Raw genomic sequence first — 27,718 nt, 5'->3', positions numbered from 1 at the left:
CAGGTAGAAGCTTTGGTCAGACGGATCGTTTAAGAGTCCCTGAAAGAAATTGGGACTAGTCACACCTGCAGCCCATCAGTCGGGGTGTGCTCCCCTCCCAAAGATCCCAAGAGGGATTGGAGCCTTCACAACCTAGCCACTTGTCAGCCGGAGTCACAGATAGAGAGGCGGAGAGTGAAGTGTGTGGGCTTCGATTTTGCCTTGGTCTCGCCCTTAGTCCAAGCAGTAAAAGAGGCACTGAAGTGGGAAGAAACCATGGAGTCTCCCCCTAAACACAGGAAATTCTTTAAATATCTAAGGAAGGATCGTCCAAACTCTCCGTTCCTGGAGGAACTCAGGGAAATTTTAATAGAGGATTGGAGCAATGTCGATAAAAGGGCCTCCTTTCTGAATAAAGCAGCCAAGTTTTATCGGTTCAAATCAGAGGACGTCGAACATCTAGAATGTGCTCCTCTGGTGGATGCAGCCTTGATGAGACTAGCCAAGCACATTACCCTCCCTCTTGGGGATTCGGTGTCCTTCAAGGACAACCTGGAAAGGAGAATCAATTCTGATCTCAAGCGAATCTACACTACTGGGATAGCTTGCAAGCTGGTGCTTGCCTTAGGAGACCTGGTCTAAAGCTATGGAAGTGTGGTCAGATAACGGGGATGCAGCCTTCAGAGGAGTTCTGGAAGAGGTGGCCAAGAATTCAGCTACAGGTGGGAGGTCCGGTTTCTTGCCCCAGGATCGACGTCTGCTAGGCCAGAAGAGGGCTCAGCCCAGAAGTCAAGGCTCAGAATGAGCTAGGGATGCATGCCTCTACAAGCCAGTCTGCAAATTCAAGAGAAGCTGAAATCCTCCAAGGGCTTGACCTCTGGAGGTCATGAGGCCACAAAGTCCTTTTGAGATTGGGCCCGCTCAGGCAGGCCAGGTGGGGGCACGCCACGATCAGCGCCACCATCTCCCTGCCCGTGGAGAAGATTCCAGTGATCCTGAGCTGAATACTACCTGCCCTTTCCTCCTCACACCTTCGGGCCCTCTAATGCCTGCAGATCATTGGCACCATGGTGTCCACAGAGCCGATGGTGAAGTGGGCACAGTGGAGAATGCAAACCTTCCAGAAGGGCTTTCTTCAACCGTGGAATCCAGGCAGAATTGGCAGGCAGCCGATTTACATATCTCCCTCCATGAAGGAGAGCCTTCCTTGGTGGCTGCAATGGAAGAACCTGCTCAATTGCCATTCGATTGCCCCCATCTCCTGGGTCACAATCACTATGGATTCCAGCAACTTCAGATGGGGTTCTGTCTGTCAGTCAGAGATAGCTCAGGGCAGATGGAGCTTTCCCTCCCATAGGTTGGGGTCAAACATCTTGAAATTATGAGCGGCCCTACAGGCCTTCCATCACCTAACACAGGGGTAATCAGTCCTTCAGAGGTCCAACAATACAACAGCAGTGTCCTACATAAGGAGACAAGGCGGGACCCTCAGCCTGTTCCTCTAGCGAGAGGTAGAGCCAATCATGGCTTGGGCTCAGAGAAGCCTGTCCAACATAACGTTAGTAGACATCCCCTTAGTCCAGAACTCGCAAGCAGACTTCCTTTCCACGGTTCAATTGGACAACACTGATTGGTCGCTCAACACAGAAGTTTTCAAGTGGATACTGACCCTTGGGATCAGTCCGGAAGTCAATCTGTTTGCCTCCCCATGCAACAGCAAACTGGAGATGTTCTATACCAGGCATCACTGTCCCCAGGCCTTTGGGGTAGATGTGTACATAAAAAGATAAAAAGAGGGTGCACGGGCCTAGTGCTTTACCTTTAAAGATGAGATTTATTGATAAAAAGTAAAATACTCACAAAAGAAATAAAATCAAATGGAAAGCATGTCACAAGGAATGCAATGTGGTCCAAAAACCCCTGAAGGTAGTTTGGTGGGGGACTGTAGACCTCTGGATAGCTGGTGGCTGATGCGCACCCAGTATCACCATGCCCCCATCCCTTCTAGGACCCACTTTGGGCCCCCTAAGCGCAGTGGTACCCTTACCAATATACACAGGGGTCCACCACAACCCCCTCTTATGAAGGGGCGCCCACTCGCACAGAACTCCCCCATACCTGCATCTCTCCCTTCCACATCCCATGCACCACCCAGCCCAGTCCACTCCCCCCATTCTCTCCTCCTTCATCCCCCATCTTCCTCCCATCCTTCACCTATTTTAGAGGCAGGCCCTGGGGAGACCCCCATCTCCGCCTTACCATTACGGCCCAGCCCAGCCTCTCGGAGGAACATAGGAAGGAAAAGAGGAGGAAAAAAGAGGTGGCAAGAAACTCCAAAAGAGGAAGGAAATAGTGCCCACACATTCCACCATAAAAATATAAAATTTGTCCAGCTCAGTTTTTACTGACACTAATCTTAACCTCTTGCGAAAGAGCCTAAATTTTGCCCCTAAAAATCCCCCCCAATTTATGTGAAATCTTTATAGATCTGAACAAGTTCATCAGGAACCTCACAGTCAAAAGGTACTTTAATATCAAGAAAGAACCCCCTGAAAACCCCATGGGGGGCTCAACACCAGCTCAGTCAGTAATGACCTTGCGCTCCACATTCTAGAAAGCCTCTTTCTAGAGGGAGCTTGTGACGACCTGAATTTAGAATTGGGGGTCCATCCGCTTAAAAACGAAAGCCTGGACTCAAGGGTAACCAGAGGTCATACATACAGATTTTAGAACCAAGTCCACATTCTTTCCCCATTGGGTAAAAGGCAATTTCATCCCTACCTTCTACGAAGTAGTATTCAATTAAATCAAAAAGATTTGTGGACATAAGAAGACCTCCAATATAACATCCATAGGGGGAGGTGATGACCTTACCATAACCATGGCCAGCATAAAGACTAGAGAGAACATTATAATCAAACAAGCAGACAAGGGAGGTGGCCTAGTAATCCAAGATAGGGATGTCTACCTTACCGAAGCCCATAGGCTATTAGGGGACCCCTCCACTTATGAGGTACTGTATAGTGATCCCCTTCTCACATACAAGGAGGCCCTCAAATCATTGTTAGACGAAGCACTAACAAATAAGATATTATCTACTGATGAACACTCCTTTCTATACAAACAGAATCCTCTTACCCCCTATTTTTACCACATCCCCAAGATACACAAGGATCTGAACAATCCACCAGGCAGACCCATCATAGCGGGCATGGACGGCATCACCAGTAATCTAGGATGCTACACAGATTACTTCCTCCAGGAATTGGTATTGGTATTGGATCTGCCCTCCTATGTTAGAGATTCCGGCCATATGTTGGAAATCTTATCATCCTTCTCCTGGCTACAGATGGCTCTCCTTAGATGTTGTATCCCTCTACACTTCTATCGAGCATCAATATGGCATGCAAGCCATAGAATACTTCCTACATCACAGCAACATCTCACCCACACAAACAGAGTGAAAAGCGGTCCTTTTCACTCTGACACATAATTATTTCTCTTTCTTGGGCAAGTTCTACAGACAGATTAGAGGCACTGCCATCGGGGAAAGATTTGCTCCCAGCTATGCCAATTTATTCATGGGGTATTGGGAAGAACTAAGCATTTGGAATGATAACCCTTATTGAGACAATCTAGCACTATACACCAGATACATTGATGATATCCTCATCGTTTGGCAAGGCTCGGACATCAAGCTAGATGGTTTTCTAACCCATTACAACAACAACACCTTTGGTGTTAGCTTTACACATACAGTAGATGATACACGCTCATTTTTCTGGATTTGGAATTAAGAGTTGATTCCAACTGCCATATACATTCTCGAACACACTTCAAACCTAGCGCTGGCAACTCCTATCTACATAGATCTGATCCAAACTAGATTTTGCACCAGGTACAATACAAAGGCCTTTGCCATACAAGTTATCGAAAAGAACTGGAACATTCTCAGATAGGACCACGTTCTAGGCCAAAGCCTTGTCCCCAGACCATGTATCATTTTTAGGAAGCCCAGAGACCTAAGGAGCTATATAGCTACTAGTAGGATTAATAGAGTTGGTTCCACTAAGAAAGACATCATTGGTCCATGGTCAACTCTGTTTGATCAAAAGGGCAACTACAAATGTGGGGTTACTAATTGCAGTGCCTGCTTTTACATGTGGCACTGCAAAAAAGAGGTGGCTGGCACAGATGGTTGGGTACATAGGATCCAGCAGTTCATCAACTGTGGCAACTCTCATGTCGTATACGGTCTTATATGCCCATGTCGGCTTCTTCATGTCTGCCGCACTACACGCCCATTGAGGGTCAGATTCGGGGAACATAAGTGCAACATCATTCATGGTAAAGACACCTCCAAAAAACCACACAAGACGCATTATTCTGTTCCCCGATATTTTCAGGAAAAACATTACAACAATCCATCAGGCTTGAGACTGTTCGGTATAGAATCCATAAGAGGTGACTGACAGTGGTAGAAGATTCCAGAGACTATGTAACAGAGAAACATACTGGATCTTCACCCTGGGATGTCTCGCCCCCAGTGGCCTAAATGAGGACCTGGAAATCCATGGGGCTATTCACTAAGTCATCCATCCTTGGTTTCCTTCTGCCCCCGTACATCTATAGTCCCAATTCAGATGGGTTCATCCACCCATATCTGGAATGTCACCACATCCATTTCCAGCCATCTTTCCTCCTATACACAGCTCCTTCAGGAGTCCTGTTCCCTCCATTTATTTGGGTATTCACAAACCCCTTATATATTTCTAGAATACTTGGAGTCACTTCCACGCCTACTGATTCCTCATTGATTCCATCATACGTTGCTATTTATCCATTTTTTCTCCTATTGATCTTATTCTGTATATACATAATTTTATATGACATGATACATCTCTCTCATTAGAGAGCACCCTATGACGCGATTGTATACAAATGTTGCTATACATATGTCCCATATTACAATTTTTCCATTTTTAATTTCCTTTAATTGCATTTTATTATGCTACTTTTTTGTCATCATTTCTTGTCATTTCGTCTCTCAGTGTAAATTATCGCACTAGATCATACTTCCCTAAAAAAGCATCTAGTCTTCAGGCTTTCAGTCTTCAGCTCCGATCAAATACAAATGCCATATGCCTATTCACCTAGAGCTACTCTGTATATGCACTACTGTACATACATGTACTTTCATTCCCATAGACACATAGTGTATCATACAATCCTTTTCATGTCCATAGAGCCGACATGGTCATACATTTGCATGGTTTCTCTACTTAGTGTCGTGTGTGTGTGTTCTACCATTTATGCATTCACCTACTTATGTTTTTGTACATGTGATACATACATATTTTTAGTGTCTGCCTCCTGTGTCCCTCTCTTTCATCCCACACATTCCCTCCCGTGTAGATGTACAGCCCTGGTGTTTTGAACCCGTCCTTTCCCTCTAGCTCGATCATGCGAAATTATTATTATACATTATTTACATAGCGCCAAAAAGGTTTGCTCAGCACTGTACATTATAGTGGGGGACAGAACATGAGACAATACATCAACAAACAATACATGAGGGGTTCAAGGGCCCTGCTCTTTCGAGCTTATAATCTAGGAGGGAGAGGATAGTGGCCCAGGAGGAAGTGGCTGTGGGGGATGGAGTGGTAGGAGGAGTGGAGGAGATCGGCAGTTAGGTGAGGGTGGGGTAGGTTTCCCTGAAGAGATGGGTTTTCAGGGTGCGCCTAAAGGTGAGGAGGGAAGGTGACAGTCTGATGGATTGGGGTAGTGAGTTCCAGAGGATGGGGGAAGTCCTAGAGAAACTCCTGCAGTCGGGCGTGGGAGGTGGAGACCAGGGAGCTAGAAAGTAGGACGTCTTGTGAGGAGCGAAGATTACGGGTTGGGTGGTATTTGGGTATCAGGTCGGTGAGGTAGTTTGGGGCAGTCTTATGAATGGCTTTGTATGTCAGTGTTAGTAGTTTGAATTTGATGCGTTGGGCAATCGGGAGCCAATGGAGGGTATGACAGAGGGGAGTGGCAGAAGAGGAGCGGTTGGTAAGGTGGATAAGTCTGGCCGCTGAGTTCAGGATAGACTAAAGCGGGGATAGTCTGTGATGAGGTAGGCCGGTGAGGAGGGAGTTGCAGTAGTCCAGACTCAAGATAATAAGGGAGTGAACGAGCAGTCAGGGCTGGCGAGGTGGAGTGGTCAGGCGGGCCTGGTCAGGAATCATCGGGCAGACAAGACAAAAAGGAGTAGGCAGAGCGTAGTCAGACGGGCCGGGTCAGGAACAATCAGAATCAGGAATCAGGCAGGAAGCAGACAGGATGCAGGTACAGGGGCTCATGGGAAACATACACCAAGGCACTGACTGCAGGTCTAGCCATTCCTTAAATACACTTCCTGCAATCAGCCCCAGGTGATGGCTGACTGCAGGAGTGAGCTTCTGGTTGCTGAGAGCACCCGCTGGCCAGCCCTGGTACTGCAGCCCACAAGGCAGGTGAGTCCCACCACCATTGGCAAGTCCATTCCTGACAGTACCCCCCCCCCCCCTCAAGGAGCGGCCTCAGGACACTCCAAACAGTCCGTAATGGCCCAAATGTTCCACCGCCTGGGTCCGGCAACTGGCTGGACATCCCACTGCCGGAAGTGATTGGCTGGGTCTCCTGCTGTTGGGCCTATCTTTTTGCAGGAGACCGCAGGAAGGCAGATTGCTGGACACAGGATTTCCAGAAGCAGGCTGGGCATCAGGAGCCGGTACGTCAGGCTGGGCAGCGGGCAGAGGCACGTCAGGCTGGGCAGCAGGCAGAGGCACGTCAGGCTGGGCAGCAGGCAGAGGCACGTCGGGCTGGGCAGCAGGCAGAGGCACGTCGGGCTGGGCAGCAGGCAGAGGCACGTCGGGCTGGGCAGCAGGCAGAGGCACGTCAGGCTGGGCAGCAGGCACCGAGTCATCTGGCATGACAGCGGGCACCGAGTCATCTGGCACAACAGTGGGCACCGAGCCATCAAGCGGAGTAGCGGGCACCGAGCCATCAGGCGGAGCAGCGGGCACCGGGCCATCAGGCAGAGCAGCGGGCACCGCGCCATCAGGCGGAGCAGCGGGCACCGGGCCATCAGGCGAGGCAGCAGGCACCAAACCATCAGGCAAGGCAGCAGGCACTGAACCATCAGGCGAGGCAGCAGGCACCGGGCCATCAGGCGAGGCAGCGGGCACCGGTCCATCAGGCGAGGCAGCGGGCACCGGGCCATCAGGTGGAGCAGCGGGCACCGGGCCATCAGGTGAGGCAGCAGGCACCGAGGCATCAAGTTTGACAGCGGGCACCGAGTCATCTGGCAGAACAGCGGGCACTGAGTCATCTGGCACGACAGCGGGCACCGGGTCATCTGGCACGACAACGGGCACTGGGTCATCTGGCACGACAGCGGGCACCGGGTCATCTGGCAAGACAGCGGGCACCGGGCCATCAGGTGAGGCAGCAAGCTCGACACCGAGTCATCTGGCAGAACAGCGGGCACCGAGTCACCAAGCTCGACAGCGGGCACCGAGTCATCTGGTATGACAGCGGGCACCAAGTCATCTGGCACGACCGCGGGCACCGAGTCATCTAGCCGGACCACGGGCACCGAGGCACCAGGCCGGACCACGGGCACCGGGCCGGACCACAGGCACAGGGGCCGGGCCACGGACACCGAGGCATGGGGCCGGACCACGGGCAACGAGGCACGGGGCCGGGCCACGGGCACCGGGCCGGACCATGGGCACCGAGGCACGAGGCTGGACCGCGGGCACCGAGGCACCAGGCCGGACCACGGGCACCGAGGCACCAGGCTGAATCGGGTCATCAGGCTGGATCAGGCTGGTCACCAAGCTCGACAGCGGGCACCGGGTCATCTGGCACGACAGCGGGCACCGAGTCATCTGGCATGACAGCGGGCACCGAGTCACCAAGCTCGACAGCGGGCACCGAGTCATCTGGCACGACACCGGGCACCGAATCAACTGGCACGACAGTGGGCACCAGGTCATCTGGCACGACAGTGGGCACCGAGTCATCTAGCCGGACCACGGGCACCGAGGCACCAGGCCGGACCACGGGCACCGGGCCGGACCACAGGCACAGGGGCCGGGCCACGGACACCGAGGCATGGGGCCGGACCACGGGCAACGAGGCACGGGGCCGGGCCACGGGCACCGGGCCGGACCATGGGCACCGAGGCACGAGGCTGGACCGCGGGCACCGAGGCACCAGGCCGGACCACGGGCACCGAGGCACCAGGCTGAATCGGGTCATCAGGCTGGATCACGAACACCAGGTCATCAGGCTGGATCCGGTCATCAGGCTGGATCGGGTCATCAGGCTGGATCGGGTCATCAGGCTGGATCGGGCCATCAGGCTGGATCGGGTCATCAGACTGGATCGGGCCATCAGGCTGGATCGAGCCATCAGGCTGGGTAGCGGCCACCAGGTCATCAAGCTGGATAGGATCATCAGGCTGGATCGGGTCATCAGGCTGGATCGGATCATCAGGCTGGATCACGAACACCGGGTCATCAGGCTGGATCGGGTCATCAGGCTGGATCATGAACACCGGGTCATCAGGCTGGATCGGGTCATCAGGCTGGATCGGGTCATCAGGCTGGATCGGGTCATCAGGCTGGATTGGGTCATCAGGCTGGATAGCGGGCACTAGATCGTCAGGCTGGGTAGGAACATCAGGCTGGGTAGGAACATCGGGCCGGGTAGCGTACACTGGGTCATCGGGCATCAGGGTATCATGCTGAATTGTGGGCGCCGGGGCACCAGGCTGAACCACGGAAGGCGGGTTCTCAGGCGGCAGGCTGACCGGTTTGAATACTGGCAGGATGGTACTGGTTGTAAAGAATGTTCGCCTTTTCCTGGTTTTAGTTACTGGAGCACTGTAAGTAAGCGCAGGTTTCTAAACAGATAGAGCAGCTGTAGGCAGAGAAGAGCTGGGGGATGGAACAAAGGAGGGAGCAGTTGCTACAGAGGACTTCTTTACAGGGTTAAAGGCAGGATAGGTGCAGCGAGTGGGAGCAGGGGACTGACATGTAGTAGCTAGCAGGGTATACTGGGCTGTCATTGGGGGTGCTGTCGGGAGTGCAGGAAGAAAGCTTTGAGCAGAGGAATGATGAGAACCAGGACTGGTTTGTTGCAAGCTGACTGAGGCTGGGTGTAACAAGTCTGCCCAGGACTGTAGTATGGGTTGAACACAACTCCGCTTACACATAGCCTGTCTGACCAAAGACTGCACTGCGTCTATACACTCCACTAGCACATGAGATGGACAAGCTGCATAATGCTCATGGAAGCAATCTGGATCCTCCTCCAACAACCATACCAGCGATTCCACTTGATCTGCACTGAATGGGGGAAAAATGTCATCCCTGCTTTCAGAGGTACTAGCTGAAGCCAACTCCACACATAAGCCTGAATTAATGGTTGCACCTCAGAGAACTCTGTGCCCTGATCTACCAGGGAATGCGCGACCCCAATGCATTCTAGCAGCTGATCCCTGGTATACTCCTGCAGAGTCTCATAGGCATATTCTTTGTCATCAAAGACTAGCAGACACAAGTATATAACCTCCTCCGGATGCATCCTTCACATCAATAAGCCAAGATGGCTTCCCTGTGCAGCCACTTCTGGTCAGGAATGGCCTTGGTGTAATGTCAAGGCTCCCGGTAAGACCAGAGATGCGTGAACTGACACAGGGAAATGCAGGCTCAAGTATGGTGTAATAATATAATTTATTAAGGGTTATACACAAATATAACACACAATATAACAAAACCAAACCTCCAACTGATAACGGAATGTACACAAATAAGAGCAGTCAGGGCTGGCGAGGTGGAGTGGTCAGGCGGGCCGGGTCAGGAATCATCAGGCAGACAAGACAAAAAGGAGTAGGCAGAGCGTAGTCAGACGGGCCGTGTCAGGAACACTCAGAATCAGGAATCAGGCAGCAAGCAGACAGGATGCAGGTACAGGGGCTCATGGGAAACATACACCAAGGGACTGACTGCAGGTCTGGCCTATCCTTAAATACACTTCCTGCAATCAGCCTTAGGTGATGGCTGACTGCAGGAGTGAGCTTCTGGTTGCTGAGAGCACCCGCTGGCCAGCCCTGGTACTGCAGCCCACAAGGCAGGTGAGTCCCACCACCATTGGCAAGTCCATTCCTGACACTGAGGTTAGGAACGTACGTATTTTGGAGATGTTGCGGAGGTGGAGCCTGCATGAGTTTGCTAACGATTGGACATGGGGTTGGAAGGACAGGTTTGAATCTAGAGTGACACCTAGGACTTTGGCTTGCTGGGTGGGACTGATGGTGGCGTTGTTGGTCGTTATGGACAGAGTGATGGGGCGCGGGCTGGGGGGGCGGGCTGGGGGAAAAATTAGGAGCTTGGTTTTGGAGAGGTTCAGTTTGAGGAAGTGGAGCGACATCCAGTCTTATATGTCATTCAGCAGGTGGGTGATACGGGTGGAGACTGAAGGGGCGAGTTGAGGGGTGGAGAGGTAAATTTGCGTGTCATCGGCGTAGAGGTGATAGTTGAAGCCGTGGGAGTGAATCAGTTTGCCGAGGGAGGTGTAGATGGAGAAGAGAATGGGCCCAAAGACAGAGCCTTGGGGGACCCCAACAGAGAGGGGGAGGTGGTAGCGTTATAGGTAACGCTGAAGGAACGTTGGGAGAGATAGGAGGAGAGTCAGGAGAGAGTCTCTGATTCTGAGGGAGTGTAGTTTATCAAGGAGGATAGAGAGTGGTAGCCCCCTTCCGCATGTGCGCGGGTGGGACGGACGGCGTTCCTTGATTTCTGGACCCGTCCTGTCCCTACAGTTCGTGCGTGGTGGAGGGTGGCAGCACACCCCTGACCCACCTCCTTCTGCGATCGCGCATGCGCGGGTTGAACGAACGGCGCCACCTTCCGGTCCCCGTGGAGCTCACAGCGGACCGGAGTGACATCGGCAGATGTCGGCAGTCTTCCACCAGCCATCCTCTGTCTGGCAGCTCAGGTGGTCACGCCCCTATTGCCTCCAGGGTACCAATTATGACACTCCACACCCAGGTGGGCTGGACCTCCCTCCCTCTTCGTGGGAACCAGCTTGCCCTCCCCCCTCCTCTCTTGCTGGCTTGCTTTTCAGCCACCTTGCGCCACTGCAATTACTGTCATGATCCCTTCATCCCTGGCCTTATGCATCTGCCTGGTCTTCCTACATGCGTACAAATGTATGATCACACACCCAAGATCCATTCCCCTAGGTCTGTGAGTACTATACAAATACACACCACACACAGATAATTTAAGAGTGTATCACATATCAAGTATACCGGTGTTGCAGCAAGATGTGTCTCCTCATGTAGATATGTCCCCCTGAAGCAAATGCCCATGTCACGGTTTTCGGCATAAGAATCTGATCACCGATCATCAACTGTAGCACAAAGCTGCCACAGTGAACCCCTTTTAAGCTGCACTGCTGATTACACCTGAAATGATTCAGCCTGTATACTGTGCAGATCAGTCAGCATGTAAGTGTTAAATGACTCATCATGCGGATCCTGTCTGTGTCCCGTTGTGTCCTGGCGACACGCCGATCTTTTGGCATGGAAGGGGTTACTTCACCAAAGGTACATGGTCAGATACAGTAGTTCTATAATCGATTCATCGTGCCTAAAACCATGACATGCGCAGTTGCTTCAGGGGGACATATCTACATGGGGAGACACATCTTGCCGCTACACCGGTTTATTCATACATAGCAGTTATGTGTTCAGATGTGTATTTTTATCATCTTTTTGCATCAAGCTAGCATACTATACTTTACATTCACCCTCATCCATGGTGTATTCACTCTTGCATCTGTGGACATGTGGACCCGCCTCTGATATTGCTTGATGTACCATTAAAACCCCCCCTCCCCCTTTTTCCCCCCAATGTCTCCGCCCCACCAGACTACCTTCAGGGGTTTTTGGACCACATTACATTCCTTGTGACATGCTTTCAAATTGATTTTATTTCTCTTGTATTTTACTTTTTATCAATAAATCTCATCTCTAAAAGGTAATGCACTAGGCCTGTGCGCCCTCCTTTTGTCTCTTTATATATAGTTCTCTTTGGATTTCCCTGGTCCGTTGAGGGCAGCAAGGCTTGAATTCTTTTCATATACATGTGGAGATATTGACACTGTGGAGTCCATTGTCCAGCGCAGGAGCTCAGGCATTTGGTTGCTTTTTTTTCTTTGGGGTAGATGCTCTGATGGATCAGTGGGGGTTTTGCATGGCCTATGCGTTTCCCTTAGTGCCTGTCATCTTCAGGTTTCTTCAGAGGCTCAGAGCAGAAGCGGTGGAGGTAGTAGCTGTAATTCCATACTGGCCAAACAGACCATGGTTTCCTTTACTGTCGCAGCTCAGTTTTCCGGATCCAATTCCTCTCCCTCTCAGGCCAGACCTGCTACTGCAAGGGGCCATTCTTCACCCTTGCCCAGCCCGGCTTAATCTAATGGTCTGGTTCTTGAGAGGGGTAGGTTGGTGGCCTTAGGCGGTCCTGCTGAAGTCATCCCTACCCTGATGAATGCCAGAAGGCCAAGAACCAACAGGGTCTATGGAAGAGTCTGGTCTAAGTTTGTGGACTATATCTTTACCGTGGATGGATCCTTTAGTAATCCGAGGGTTCAGGATATTCTGGGATTCCTGAAGTCAGGCCTGTACCTGCCCCTTAGAGCCTCAGGAGTCGATGACACTCACCCCCTGGAGGTAGGTGAAACCTTAAGGCAATACTTGTGGGTCGCAGCATCCTTCCATGGGTCGAACCGTCTATTCATCCTTTTCCACGGGAAGGATAAAGGAGTTCAGGCATCTCCCAAATCAATCGCGGCCAGGATTGTCCAGGCCATCCAAATGGCCTACAGAGCTAAAGGCTTTGCGCCCCTGGAGGCTGTGACCATACGCTCAACTAGAAGTGTGGCTACATCCTGGGCAGCTTCCCGGAATGTCACCGGCAAATTAAAGTCTTTGGGTATCCGCCCATCCGTTTGTATGGCTAGTTATTTACCATACATATGCTGCCAACTGAAAATTTCTTATCAAATACTTCCTTTAATTTTTCTTTCCTGATGGACTCCATGGCAGCAGGAGTACCCTCCCAATGCTATGAGTAGGCTAGTTATGGAACACGGCCTCTGGCGAGGAGCAAATATTTATGGGAGTGGAGTCCTATAGGAGAAGAGAGGGTGGTACTAACCCATACGTATGTTGCCATGGAGTCCATCAGGAATGGAAAATTACGGTAAGTATTTTATAGGAAATTTTCCATTTTACCGACCAAATATAGGTAAATATTTTGCTGTGGTAGTGGAGAACATTTAATAGGATGTTTTAAAGGTTATAAAGAAACTCATTTGTCAAATTACCCTTTTACCTGTCAATTAGGGCCTAAGAGGTGGGCAGAAACTATCATCTACTGTAGCCCAATAATCTGGGTAGCTGTAGGAGGTACAAGATGAAGTCCACAAGCAAACTAAATCAGAGCCTTTTCCCTGCAGTGCCCCTAGTGGCAGAAATGCACATTTCTCTTGTCTGAGAACTGCATTGAGAAGAATGCATGTACAGTGAAGGATATAAGTATTTGATCCCCTGCTGATTTTGAATGTTTGCCCACTCACAAAGAAATGATCAGTCTAAAAATCGAATGGTAGGTGTATTGTAATACTGAAAGACAGAATAGCAACAACAAATTAAAAAGAAATGCATGTCTAACATATTATGCACTGATTTGCATGTTCATGAGGGAAATAAGTATTTGATCCCCTTCACAAAACATGACTTGGTGGCAAATCCCTTGTTGGAAATCACAGAGGTCAGATGTTTCCTGTAGTTGGCCACCAGGTTTGCACACATCTCAGGAGGAATTTTGGCCCACTCCTCTTGGCAGATCCTCTCTAAGTCATTAAGGTTTGGTGGCTGACGTTTGGCAACTCGAACTTTCAGCTCCCTCTGTAATGGGCGCGGCGTCAGACCCCAGCCCTTCTCTCCAAACTCGTGACCGAAGGACTAGCCAATCTAAAACTGCGCTGTCACGTGCGTAACAATGCCTCACCAAGCTGCACCCTGCACACCGATGTTCCCGCTAATTGGACTACGATCGACGTACCGGCAGCCTGAATGCGATTGTTACTGGGTCAGGTTAATTACGCAATTAACCCTTCACACTGCCACCACCTCCTCTTTATACAGAGAAAGAGGAAACTCAGCAATACACTAGGATGATTGGTTAACCGTCAGTATTCCTGTCAGGGATCTCGGGCTGGATCGCGGCACGCGAGTCTGCGTATGCGCAGTACGCCGACACGCACTAGCATGCGGGCACTAGGACCTGGGTGTCCGCAACAGCAGCGGCACTCGCGCATGCGCACTCGCGATCGTGGACGCGCGCCTGGCACCAATAGGAGCGCAGGGCGCCCTATTTAAACAGGCTCTGACAGTACTTAGTTGCCGTATGGTCTTTTCCCGTATCCTGTGTCCTGAGAGATTGCCTTGCTGCCGACCCTGCCTGACCCTGATTCATTGTCTTCTCCTGCTCTGACCCCTGCCTTGCCTGACTATTCTACTGCCTAATCCTGTGCCTTTTGATCTCCTGTTGCCGAACCTGGACCGTGACCAGGTTCTGCCTGCATTTGTACGGACCTGCCCCGCTGTTACCGACCTGGCCTGTCTGACATCGCTTACTCTGCCTCCTCACATCAGACTCTCACCTGCTACGTACAACCGACAAGTACTTCTACCACAGCTGGTTGCACCCAGGGGCCACGACCTGGTTTTGGCTTGCTCCAAGTCCATCCCCACCATCAGGGGCCCTGGTGAACAAGCAGGTCGGGACTTAGATTCCGCGCCCTGGGGAATTCTGGTCTGTGGAGCGCTAGAGGCTACTGCCGGCCGGTCCTTAACAGAACCATACGGCCATGACAGTCTGGAGGAGGACCCTCTCCCTGGGAAGAGATGTGTCAACATCTGGCGGCACTTGCCCAAGCAGTCAAGATGCTAGAGGAAGGATACCAGCACTTGGAGGGACGTGTCCAAGCCCTAGCCGCACCTACTGTCATGGCATCAGACCCGGTCAGTTCACCTCCTACTAGGGGTCCTGCTGAACCCTCCACTGGAGCCGTATTCACCATTCCCCCGCCAGAACCTTGAGTACTAATGCCCGAGCGTTTCAATGGGGATTGAGGGAAATTTGGGGCCTTCCAAAACTCTTGCCAGCTCTATTTTGACCTCCAACCTTGGACGTTCGCTTCTGAATCTGTGAAGGTAGGGTTCGTAATATCCCTGCTGCAGTTTGAACCCCAGACCTGGGCACATCGTCTATTGGAGGCTCGCCATCCACATGTGAACTCTGTGGCCAAATTCTTCAAAGCAATGGCACAGCTATATGACAACCCACAGCGAGCTGCTTCGGCCGAAGAAGCACTACACTCTTTGCAGCAAGGACGTCGGGCAGCAGAGGATTACGCCTCTGAATTTAGGCGCTGGTGCAGAGATACGCAGTGGAACGATGCGGCTCTGCACCATCAGTTCTGCCTAGGATTGTCCGAACCCCTTAAAGATGAATTGGCAAGAGTAGGAGTACCTGATTCCTTGGAAAATCTAATCACCCTGGCTATCCAGATTGACCGTAGATTACGGAAACGAAGGCAGGAGAGGTCCGGTCGGGGTCAAGACCAACATGGATGCTACCACGGGTGCCGAACCCGCCAAATCCTGCAGTCAGTAACCTGAGTCCAGAATCAGCTGACGGAATGGAACTCATGCAGCTCGGACTGATGCGGCCTTCTCTCACGGCTGAGGAACGCCAGAGACGCCGAATGAACAATCTATGTCTCTACTGCGGAGCACCGGGTCACATGGTTCGCTCCTGTCCAGAGAAGCTCTGTAAGTACTCTTCCATTTTTGCTATGTTTCTGATCTGCTTAGATGATCCTACTCATGTAACCGTACCAATCTCTTTTCAGCTCCCAGGAAGAACTGTACAAGTGACGGCCATTATTGACTCAGGGGCCTGTAGCTGCTTTGTAGACCTTAGCTTTGCAGCTCAACAGCAGATTCCGTTACTGCCCAAGGAGCGAGGCCTGAACATCTTCCTGGCTGACGGTTCCCGAATTAAATCAGGGTTGGTAGATCGTGAGACCCCTCCTATATGCACCACAGTGGCAGGCCACCATCAGGAACTCCTCCGATTGGACGCCATTGCGTCCCCTTTATTTCCAGTATTTCTGGGGCTCCCCTGGCTACGAGCTTATGATCCCCAAATTGACTGGAAAACTGGGTCTGTCCAGTTTCGTTCACTATACTGCCAGGAGCACTGCCTCCTAAAGCCATCACTAGGCCCCCCAACCCTGTTGTGTGTGAACACGGATACAGACTTAGCACAGACTGTGCCTCCTGCCAGTATCACCATTACCTTGACGTTTTCAGCCCACGAGGAGCAGATATTCTCCTTCCGCACCGGGCTTATGACTGTCCCATTGACCTTTGACCTTCTCCCGGGATCTGAGATTCCCTTTGGCTGAATCTTCCCGCTGTCGGAACGCGAGTTGGGCGCATTAAAGGCGTACATTGATGACAGTCTGCGGAAGGGATTTATTCGCCCTTCCACTTCACCGGCCTGGGCTGGAATCTTTTTTTGTAGAGAAGAAAGACCAGTCCCCGAGACCCTGTGTGGATTTTAGGAACCTGAATAAAGTCACAGTAAAGAATCGGTATCCCCTTTCTTTAGTCCCTGAACTATTTCAGAGGCTAAAGACGGCCTCTATCTTTACTAAATTAGACCTCAGGGGAGCCTATAATCTGGTTCGCATACGCGAGGGGGGATGAGTGGAAGACCACTTTTCGCACGCGGTTCGGGCACTTTGAGTACATAGTTATGCCGTTTGGGCTATGTAACTTTAGAGATGTCCTTGATATCTATGTGATTGTGTACTTGGATGACATCCTGATGTTTTCCTCGTCCCTGGAGACACACAGGGGTCACGTCAGGAGTGTGCTGGAGTGACTGCGCAAGCACGGGCTTTATGCTAAAGCTGAGAAATGTAGCTTTGAGCAGCGCAGTATTCCTTTTCTGGGGCTAATCATTTCAACCAATGGAGTTGCTATGGACCCCCAGAAGATATCTGCGATTTTAGAATGGCCAGTTCCCACGGATAAGAAAAGGGTCCAGCGGTTTATTGGCTTTGCCAATTTCTACAGGAAATTCATTAAGAATTTCTCGGGCCTGGTGACTCCTATCGCTCAACTTACCAGGATGGGGGTACGCTTCCAGTGGACACCCGAGGCACAGGCCACCGTTGAATCTTTGAAAAAGCCCCCATTTTAAGTCACCCTAACGCTTCTCTGCCCTACATTCTGGAGGTACAGGCATCAGAAAATGCAGTAGGAGCTATTCTGTCTCAAAGGGTAGGAGTAAAGGAGCTGATGCACCCAGTAGCTTTCTTTTCTAGAAAACTCTCCCCATCAGAAAGAAATTATGATATCGGGGATCGGGAGTTGTTAGCAATAAAAACGGCATTGGAGGAGTGAAGATACCTGTTGGAGGGAGCCTTGCATCCCATCCTGGTCTACACCAACCATAAAAATCTGGAATACCTGAGGACAGCAAAATGCCTCAGACCGCATCAGGCCAGATGGGCGTTATTTTTCTCGAGATTTACTCTACATATCACTTATCGACCTGGGTCTAAGAATACCAAGTCTGACACCCTCTCCCGGATGTTTGAAGACCCTGAAGAAACGACCAAACCGGATACCATTTTGCCGGCAGGTAGCTTCCTGCTACTACAGTCCGAGCTCTAGATTACAGGCTGCTTCCACTGGGGCTCCTAAACCACCTGGAGTCTCATTACAGGGCAGAGAAGGTCTCTTGTGGAGGGGGGAGCAGATCCTGGTACCTAAAGAGACTCGAGCTCTGGTCTTGGGCTAATGCCATGACCACCCCTTAGAAGGCCAGTTTGGGGTACACAAAACCTTGGACTTGGTCCGACATATGTGTTGGTGGCCAAGCATGGCCAAGGATTGTGAAACGTACGTCAAGTCCTGTGCCGTCTGCAGAGGGAATAAGCACACCAGGGACAAGGCCTGGGGCCTGCCTCGACCATTGTCGGTGCCTGACAGACCCTGGAGCAATGGATTTGTTGTGGAACTACCTCCATCACAAAACCATACTGCGATCTTTGTGGTGGTGGACCGGCTTTCTAAGATGGCTCACTTCCTTCCATTGAAAGGTACACCATCTGCTTCAGAAACTGCACAAGTGTTTATCAAAGAGATTGTAAGACTGCATGGAGTGCCGAAGAATATCGTTTCTGATCGGGGTGTCCAGTTCACTTCAAGGTTTTGGAGGGCTTTGTGCGAAGGGTTGGAAATCGAACTATCATTCTCTTCAGCATATCACCCGCAAACAAACGAACAGACTGAGCGAACCAACCAAACACTAGAACAGTACCTTAGGTGTTATACATCGTTCCTTCAAGATAACTGGCTGGTACTTTTGCCCCTAGCAGAATATGCTTACAATAATGCATGCCACTCTGCCACTAAGCAATCCCCATTCTTCGCCAACTATGGCTTCCATCCCTCTTTTCTGCCTGATCTGGTCCCGGAGAACTCAGTCCCAGCGGCTCAAGAGACCCTAAATTTCTTTACAACCAATAACAAGTTGTTACAGGAAACCATTACAGAAGGCCCAGGAGGATAGTAAGAGGATGTTTGATAAAAAGAAGAAGAGGGGAATTGGTCATACATCCAGGGGACCAGGTGTGGTTGGCAACAACCAATCTGAAACTGGCATGCCCATCAAGAAATTTGGCACCCAAATTCGTGGGCCCTTTCCGAGTAGAGCGTAAGATCAATGAGGTTGCATATAAGCTGGCACTTCCCAAGTCTTTAAAAACCCACCCTGTTTTTCATGTGTCTCTGTTGAAACCCGCTGTACCAGATCCTTTTGCAGATCGTACATCTAGACCCCCAGAGGCCATAGACATTGATGGGGAGGAGGTAGAAGCTATTATTGACTGCAGGAGGAGGGGTGGGCAAACACAGTATCTCATCAAGTGGAAAGGCTATGGGCCAGAAGAGAACTCATGGGAACCTGCTCAAAATGTCCATGCTCCTCGATTGATTCAGGAATTTCTTCACAACCAGCCTCAAAGGAGGAACTGGTTGGGCATCCGGAGGCTGCCCGTAGGGGGGGGCAATGTTAGAAATCTCGGGCTGGATCGCGGCGCGTGAGTCTGCGCATGTGCGGTATGCCGAGGCGCACTTGCGTGCGGGCACTAGGACCTCACGACGGCACTCGCGCATGCGCACTCGCGATCGCGGACGCGCGCCTGGCACCAATAGGAGTGCAGGGCGCCCTATTTAAACACGCTCTGGCAGTACTTAGTTGCCGTATGGTCTTTTCCTGTACCCTGTGTCCTGAGAGATTGCCTTGCTGCCGACCCTGCCTGACCCTGATCCGTTGTCTTCTCCTGCTCTGACCCCTGCCTTGCCTGACTATTCTACTGCCTAATCCTGTGCCTTTTGATCTCCTGTTGCCGAACCTGGACCGTGACCCGTTTATTCTTCTGCCTGCCGTTTGTACGAACCTGCCCCGCTGTTACCGACCTGGCCTGTCTAACATTGCTTACTCTGCCTCCTCACATTAGACTCTCACCTGCTACGTACCACCGACAAGTGTTTCTACCACAGCTGGTTGCACCCAGGGGCCGCGACCTGGTTTCGGCTTGCTCCAAGTCCATCCCCACCATCAGGGGCCCTGGTGAACAAGCAGGTTGGGACTTAGATTCCACGCCCTGGGGAATTTTGGTCTGTGGTGCGCTAGAGGCTACCGCCAATCGGTCCTTAAGAATCCCGCTATCTCTACAGACCGGTTATACAGAGGGTAAATACTCATAGTAGCGTTCAGCAGGGACTCGTAAGTTACATTCAGGAGCTATAGAAACAGTTCAACACTTTTAGAAATAAGATTTATTACCAAAAGGGTCGAAAGGGTGCAGTAAAAATATTTACAGAAAGAAGATGTAACCAATATTTATACTGTATATACAGTATATATATATATATATATATATATATATATATATACACACAGAGCACAACAACACAGCAAACAGATAACAGAAAGACGTTTAGGTAAATAAGTACTTGCCAAATAAATGCCTGGGGTTAGCAGATCAAGTTCCAGAGCAGAAGGGTGCTTTGATCTCCCTCTGCTTCGATGGTCAATGGGAGAATCTTCAACTCTTTCTCTGCGAGATGTTGCATGCAGCAAGTCCTCAGTTTTCTGACTACCCACAAAAACTAACTGCTTCTTTTTCTACACAACATCAACTAGTATCTTCACTACCTTATTTGGCAGAGGAATTGTTAGACGGCTCAGCATCATACGCTGGTCGCATTCCTGAGGGAGGGGGAATGAGGAGATGACTTTAAAGACTACTTGACACAGTGAGAGCTGTGCCTGAACACCAGAGCTGCTACACCTCCCCCTCTCAGGTGACTGCATATTAGTTTAAGAGAAATACCACAATGCAGAAATTTGGAGCAAAATGGAGAACTGTGCCTCTCCCTGTGGGCATGATTGTGACACCCTCCACAGATTTTCAATCGGATTAAGGTCTGGAGACCACTTCAGAACCTTAATGTGCTTCTTCTTGAGCTGCTCCTTTGTTGCCTTGGTCGTGTGTTTTGGGTCATTGTCATGCTGGAACACCCATCCATGTCCCATTTTCAATGCTCTGGCTAAGGGAAGAAGGTTCTCACCCAAGATTTGACGGTACATTGCCCCATCCATCTGATGCGGTGCAGTTGTCCTGTCCCCTTAGCAGAAAAACAACCCCAAAGCAGAATGTTTCCACCACCATTTTTGAGAGTTGGGATGGTGTTCTTGGGGTCATAGGCAGCATTCCTCCTCCTCCAAACACAGCAAGTTGAGTTGATGCCAAAGAGCTCGATTTTGGTCTCATCTGACCATAACACTTTCAAACAGTTCTCTGCATCATTCAGATGTTCAGTGGCAAACTTCAGACGGGCCTGGACATGTGCTTTCTTGAGCAGAGGAACCTTGCGGGCACTGCAGGATTTCAGTCCTTGTTGGCATAGTGTGTTACCAATTGTTTTCTTGGTGACTGTGGTCCCAGCTGCCTGGAGATCATTGACAAGATCCTCAAGTGTAGTTCTGCGATGATTCCTCAATGTTCTCATGATCATTGACACTCCACGAGGTGAGATCTTGCATGGTGCACCAGACCTAGGGAGACTGACAGTAGTTTTGTGTTTCTTCCATTTGTGAATGATTGCACCAACTGTTGTCACCTTCTCACCAAGCTGTTTGGCAATAGTTTTGTAGCCCAGTCCAGCCTTGTTTAGGTCTACAATCTTGTCCTTGACATCCTTGAATAGCTCTTTGGTCTTTGCCATGGTGGAGAGTTTGGAATTTTATTGTTTGATTGCTCCTGTGGATAGGTGTCTTTTATACAGGTAACAAAATGAGATTAGCAGCACTCCCTTTAAGAGACTGCTTCTTATCTCAGCTTGTGACCTGTATGAAAGACACCTGGTAGCCAGAAATCCTGCTGCATGATAGATGATCAAATACTTGTTTCCCTTATGAACATGCAAATCAGTGCATAATTTGTTAGACATGCATTTCTTTTGAATTTTTTGTTGCTATTCTGTCTTAGTGTTACAATACACCTACCGTTTGACTTTTAGACTGATCATTTCTTTGTGAGTGGGCAAACATTCAAAATCAGCAGGAGATCAAATACTTATTTCCTTTACTGTATTCTAGGATTTGTTTGTCTTCAGCTGAGAGAACTTTATGTAAAGTCTCAGAATCTTTCATTAAGGTCTTCATGTAATATAGTTTAAATATCATGTCATAGATATATTATTTGTCATTTTAAGAGAAAATATTCCACACTTCTTTTTTATTTTTTTCCAATTTTTCCAAGAAGAAACAAAAAATGGCTTTGAAAAAAAAAAACGGAAGAAGAAATATTTTTTTTCCAGGCTTTCACACACAGCTATTGGGGTGCTCAGTTCGCATTATTATCACAATAGTCAATAGCAAATCATAGATCAGGGCAGCAGACATCCTATTAAGATCAGATCAAGTAAGCAATCAAATAGGTTAGAGGTATTAATAGAATCAAGATGGACTTAGAACACACAGGAATAAGGAGTGAAAAAGGCCATGGGTCATAGCCTAGATTACAGAAACAGGAGCTTGGCGAAGAATGTGAACTAGGAACTCTCAAGGGATAGGACAAAAATAACAAGGACTAAGACAAAGATACAAGACATAACAAACCAGAATCACACAGACCCTTAGCAAGAGGAATCTGAATGTAATAATGGACAACTTGATTATGATGCTGGGCTTTGTAAAAGGGAATAATGCAATAAGGAAGCATTATTCAAACTATGGTCGTGCATGTGCATAGCTGATCTGAAAAGAAACAGGACAGGGTCTGCTTGCTCCAGGATACAGGAAAAGGGCAGGCAGCAAAGAAATCAGGAAAAGGTGGCACAGAAGCAAAAACAAGCAGGCAACAGGACCTAGGAAGGAAAGAAGGAAAAATAGCAACTGAAACTGGACTTCAGCTTTAATAGCACTGTATAATGTTTGTAGGTTTTTTCTTTTACAGCATGTGATTGCTTATTCTGCTTTCTGTGTTTCACAGGTACGCAAGCTTACTGGTGATTTTTCAGTGATACTAACAATTGTAATTTTTTGTGCTGTTGATATTATGTGTGGCCTTGAAACTCCTAAACTAATAGTTCCAAGTGAATTCAAGGTAAGACTCCAGCATTTTATTGAGAATTGTTTATTTTGACCTTATCAACATGCCAATACCATTTTCCTTAAAAACCTTGACTTAGACCCAGTGATATCATCACTGGGTCTCTGTGCTTCTCTATACAGACAGATTATAACTGGTGGGAGAGGGTGACAGGGTGCTGTACATTTTCTGAAAAAAACATTACAGCACCCTGCCTTAATACTCCTTAAGAGTTATCATCCCTGATGCAAGCAGTGGTCTAGCTTTTGGGGGAGTAATGCAGATATCAAAATGCCTTGAATGCTGGATATTAGTCTGAAGGGATGGGCATTCCTAGGTTTTTTGCTTTGCATCTTGTAGGTCACTTTGCAATAAAGCAAGGAAGCATAAACCTCTGTAGTGTATTAATGTATATTACTAAACAATAATTTTGTACATACAAACTATTTACAATTGTAGAAAAACAATACAAAATATGCAAAGTATTACAGATATACATACAACACATGTATAGGCTACCTAACCTTCCTAGCAAACAAGCCTGGACAATGGTCTATATACAGTCGGGATGCACTAAAAAGTCACTTAGTTCAGGTTATAGCAGCTTTACCATCTATGTAGGAAACCAGGGCTCCAGGCTACGAGATTGCAGAAATTGGGCTCTCTGTGTGTGAACATCATCCCCAGTTAAAATTCCTTCTTTGGTCATCTTGTGGTTATGGAGACCCCCTTTCAGCTTGTACTGCTGGCCTTTTATTTAATAGGTTTTGTTAACCATTCCCACATGGGCATATCTTTTTCTGCATCAGTTTTTATGAACGGCTCTTTTTGGCAGCACCACTGCTCCTCTTACCATTCCCTCTGACTGTTGTCCAGAGCTCCTGGATCACTTGACTCTCTATAGCCTTTTACTTGCAGCGCCCTGCTGCACGGCCTACTTCTGGCCTATGGATTGAGGTTGTCCTGACACCCCAATACTAGCCGACATGACTCCTGAAACAAGACCTTCCATCTCCTGGCTGCCAGCTGGGGCACCCTCTGACCCATCGGTGAGACTGTCTCTTGGCTTCTGGCTGGGGCTCCTCTGACCCCTGGGTGAGATCTTCTGTCTCCCACACTGGGAGCAGTCTCCAAACTATAAGCTGTCTCCAACCTGGGAGCTCTAAGCTATCCTCAGACCTGAGTATAAGTACTCAAACAGATTGCAGACACCTGGTAAACTCTGGACACAGGATTGAAAGTTACAATCCAGAACTACAGAATTTAAAACACAGCTTTCTCCACTCAAACGATAGTTCTAAATCTCTCATTACCCTTAATGGGAATCCTGTGTCACATTTTCCTATACTTTCACAGTGACAGGGCCTCTTACTATCACATACCCCCCCCCCCCCTTGTTTTCTACCGGGAGAGGAGACACAAGCTCCTCACTTTGGCATCTCTGTGCCAGCGACCACCTAACATGGACACTTTCTGTCACTACCTTCCCTTGTACCGTTAAAGAGGACCTCTGCTCTAAAAACCTTAACTAAACCTCCCCAAGTTTTTTCTGGTGTACTTCCACAAGCAATTTTTCTGTGACCTTAACAGGGTCCTTCCTGTCCTTCCACCAACCCTTCCATCCTTTGATGTTAGGGTCCTAGGAATACTTTTGTTTTCTTGGTGTATTATGGCTTTGAAGCTGTAGGAAACTTGTGCTTAACCCAGAGCCAATTTCTGTCTGATTTGTACCAACTTCAACCACTCTTGGTGTACTTTTAGGTTCATTAACTCTTTTGTGTTTACCCTTTGGCAACCAAAATCTCATTTACATTTCCTTTTGCATATCGATTCACATATTTCCCTGTTACAGTTACCAACACTGTCATTATTTTCTGTCAGAGTGTTTCCGGGTACCTTAACTTGTATCTCTTTGTGGGTGGACAGAATTCCTGCCACTGCCGTGTGTGTTCTGGGCCCTTCCTTCTCATGAAGTTAGTAGATGAGACTGTATACGTGCCATGTACCAGCCACTGTTTAGCCACACCTCAGATCGCACTAGTAGGAATGCTCTTCATCACCTCATCAGATGGAGAGACCTCTAACATGTCTGTCATTTCTGATTTCTCTAGCAGTTTTCCTGAGTGCCTTCCACACCATTCATTTGAAGTACTCTCATGAGGAACCGTGAGACCACTTTGCATACAATTAACCAGTACCAGTTCCAATTTTGACCAAGATTGCTTAGTACCGCCTGTACCACCTGGCTCCACTACACAGTGCCACCATGTCCATCTTCAGTGGAGACACTCAGGTGTACAGCGAATGTGTTTTCACCAATTTCAACATTTCCTAGCAAATGTATCAGTTATCTCTATACACCCCACGTCTAACCACAAGGCTTTAGAGACTCTTCCCTTATTAGCGACGTTGAGGGGCTCTTTCACTGAGGCTTGAGAGGCAGAGACATTTAAAGAGACCTCTTTCTCACCAGATGTAACTGATATCATAGCCTGGTACTTCCCCAGAGCACTGCCAGATGCATGTCTCATACTCAACCTCCCACTTTCAGCAACAGTGAACTGTTCCAAGTCTTCATCAGTTACACTGTCCTTTTTTAGCACTCAACATTATTCATCTGTTGAGCTGTGGACAAAACCTCAGCCATGTATACACCCTTATCTGGTCCTTCTAACTGGAGGGGGTTATGTCAGGCACCGCCTGGCGATGTCTCTAGCAACCCACAGCGCGGGGTTCCTCAGGGCGCGGGGTCTAAGTCCCAATCTGCTTATTCACCAGGGCCCCTGATGGTGGGGATGGACTTGGAGCAGACTGTGACCAGGTCACGACCCCTGAATACATCCGGCAGTGGTAGAGAGCACCGTCAGGGGTGTGCGGGTAATGGAGTCTGACGTGAAGAGGCTGGCAGGCCTGGTAACAGGGACAGATCCATGCGGGATGGATGGATTGTCAGGGTAACGTAAGGCGTAGTCAGGCAGGCCACGTCAGCAACGTGCGGGCAGCGAGGTACCGGAGGAGCAGGCAGAGAATGGTCAGGGTCACGAACCAGGTTCAGCAACTAACGGGCAGCACGGTACAGAGGATCAGGCAGAAGAATGGTCAGGTCAAGGCAGGGGTCAAGCAGGAGACAATCAGCAGGGTCAAGATCAATGCAGAGGTTGGCAACAGGAAGGATCAGATAACAGGAACAGGACAATAAGTCCAAACGGCAATTGACATACCTCCTGTCCCGTTTAAATAGCGCGCCCTGCGCTGTCATTGGTGCCAGGCGCGTGTCCGCGATCGCGAGTGCGCATGCGTGGCCATCGTGATTGCCCAGGTCCCGCTGCCCGCTGGCTAGAGTGTGTCAGTGTTCTGCGCATGCGCCGCCCGGCGCATCGCGGCAGAACATTCAACCCCTGACAGGTTAACTTCTGCAGAAGCCAAAGTGCCCTTGACTACTGGCTGCTCTGCAGACCCTCTATTTGCACAGCAGCATGTCCACCCCTGTGTTACATGACATAGCTTTGTAAAGCATGGACACTTTGTTAAATATTGTGAGTGCTTTCCTGTGCCAAGCTTCCCAATTTGGGGTGCTTCCTTCACTGGCATTCTGCAGCACCACATCACCAGTACTCTTCACCATTCCTTCTGCCCATGGAGACACAGGCATACAGAGTGGTTTGGTAACAGACACCTTGAGCAAGTCACTTTTAACCACATCAGACTCTGATAATACATGTTCCACCATTTGAGCTGATTCCCCACTCTGTTCCACCAGAGCAGTATCAGAGCTGTGCTGGACAACTGCTCCAACACGGAGTCTTACTGGGTTTTCGAGGGACAACTCTGCCGCACTGCCTGTGGTTGACATGGGAGATATAAAACCATTACAATCAACATTTTTAGTAATACATTTTCCATCATCAGGAGCAGCAATATCATCATCAACATCATCATTCTTGGCTTTTACAGGCTGTCTTAGACCCCTCCACGAGCTTGAGCTCGTGGACCCTTTAGCGCATCACTCTTCACCTTACAAGACACACTGCCACCCTTCAGGGCATCTACACAGTTGCTCTGGGAGACTTCAAACTTAGATACCATGAGCTCCTGGGAAGTCTCCAGGGACATCTTTGTTGCACCTGTCATGGTTGTTAAGGGCAATGGCACACATACCTCTGTGGTCACCCCTGACACATCTACTTCAGCACCCTGCTGAATCAGTTCTTTCTCTTGCACATAACAGATTTCCCTCTTAGACACCAACACAGGAGAACACATCTCACTTCACATAAGCAGGCATAGTTTGAAACCACCAGTTTCTCGTGCTCTTTCACCCTCTGCAGACTAAACAAAACTTTCTTCACATTTGCCAGGGAAGATAACAGACTCTTTTGCACCAACACCAGGGAAAGTAATCCTAGACTTCTGCTCCTCTGGATCATCAGGTGCTGCATCTTGGGACCTGGGACTCTCAACATGGCCCCATTTCACAGCACTGTAAGTGCCACACTTGCCACCATTCCCTGTCAGAATTCTCCATGTGGAATTTTTTTTCGCCCTGCCAATGTATCCATTCCTTCCTGATCTCTTCTCTATGCAAAATTTCTGCCTTGTAATTGTCATCGTCATCCCATCCTTTGGCCATTAAACTGTAAACTTTGAATTCCATCTGCAGCACAGCTTGCAACAGTTCTGGCCAGCACTTCCTAACATGACACTATACTAAACCAACCGGCCTAACCATAAACTATACTGCTCTAACCTGCCACTACAGCATCCTAACCTGCCACTATACCACCCTGACCTGTCACTATACTGTCCCGCTACTACCTTAACCTGGCACTGTACCGCCCTAACCTGGCACTGTACTACCCAAACCTGCCACTTCACTGCCATAACCTACCAGTAT

General features: G+C 49.3%; 1 protein-coding gene across 1 annotated transcript in view; it reads left to right on the top strand.

Annotated features, from left to right (window-relative positions):
• LOC149455100 (electrogenic sodium bicarbonate cotransporter 1-like) overlaps positions 1-27,718 on the top strand; it is a 619,577-nt gene that overhangs the window by 549,312 nt on the left and 42,547 nt on the right. The window contains exon 15 of the mRNA XM_089686634.1: positions 22,726-22,839. Within this exon, the coding sequence (XP_089542760.1) occupies positions 22,726-22,839 (114 nt within the window). The remainder of the gene's footprint in view (positions 1-22,725; positions 22,840-27,718) is intronic.

The sequence above is a fragment of the Staurois parvus genome, unplaced genomic scaffold, assembly GCF_062004578.1.
Source record: "Staurois parvus isolate SC_StPar_1 unplaced genomic scaffold, SC_StPar_1.0 ptg000403l, whole genome shotgun sequence".
In the NCBI taxonomy this organism is placed as follows: Eukaryota; Metazoa; Chordata; class Amphibia; order Anura; family Ranidae; genus Staurois; species Staurois parvus.
The sequence above is the reverse complement of the archived record's forward strand: the minus strand, read 5'-3'. Positions and strand labels throughout refer to the sequence as shown.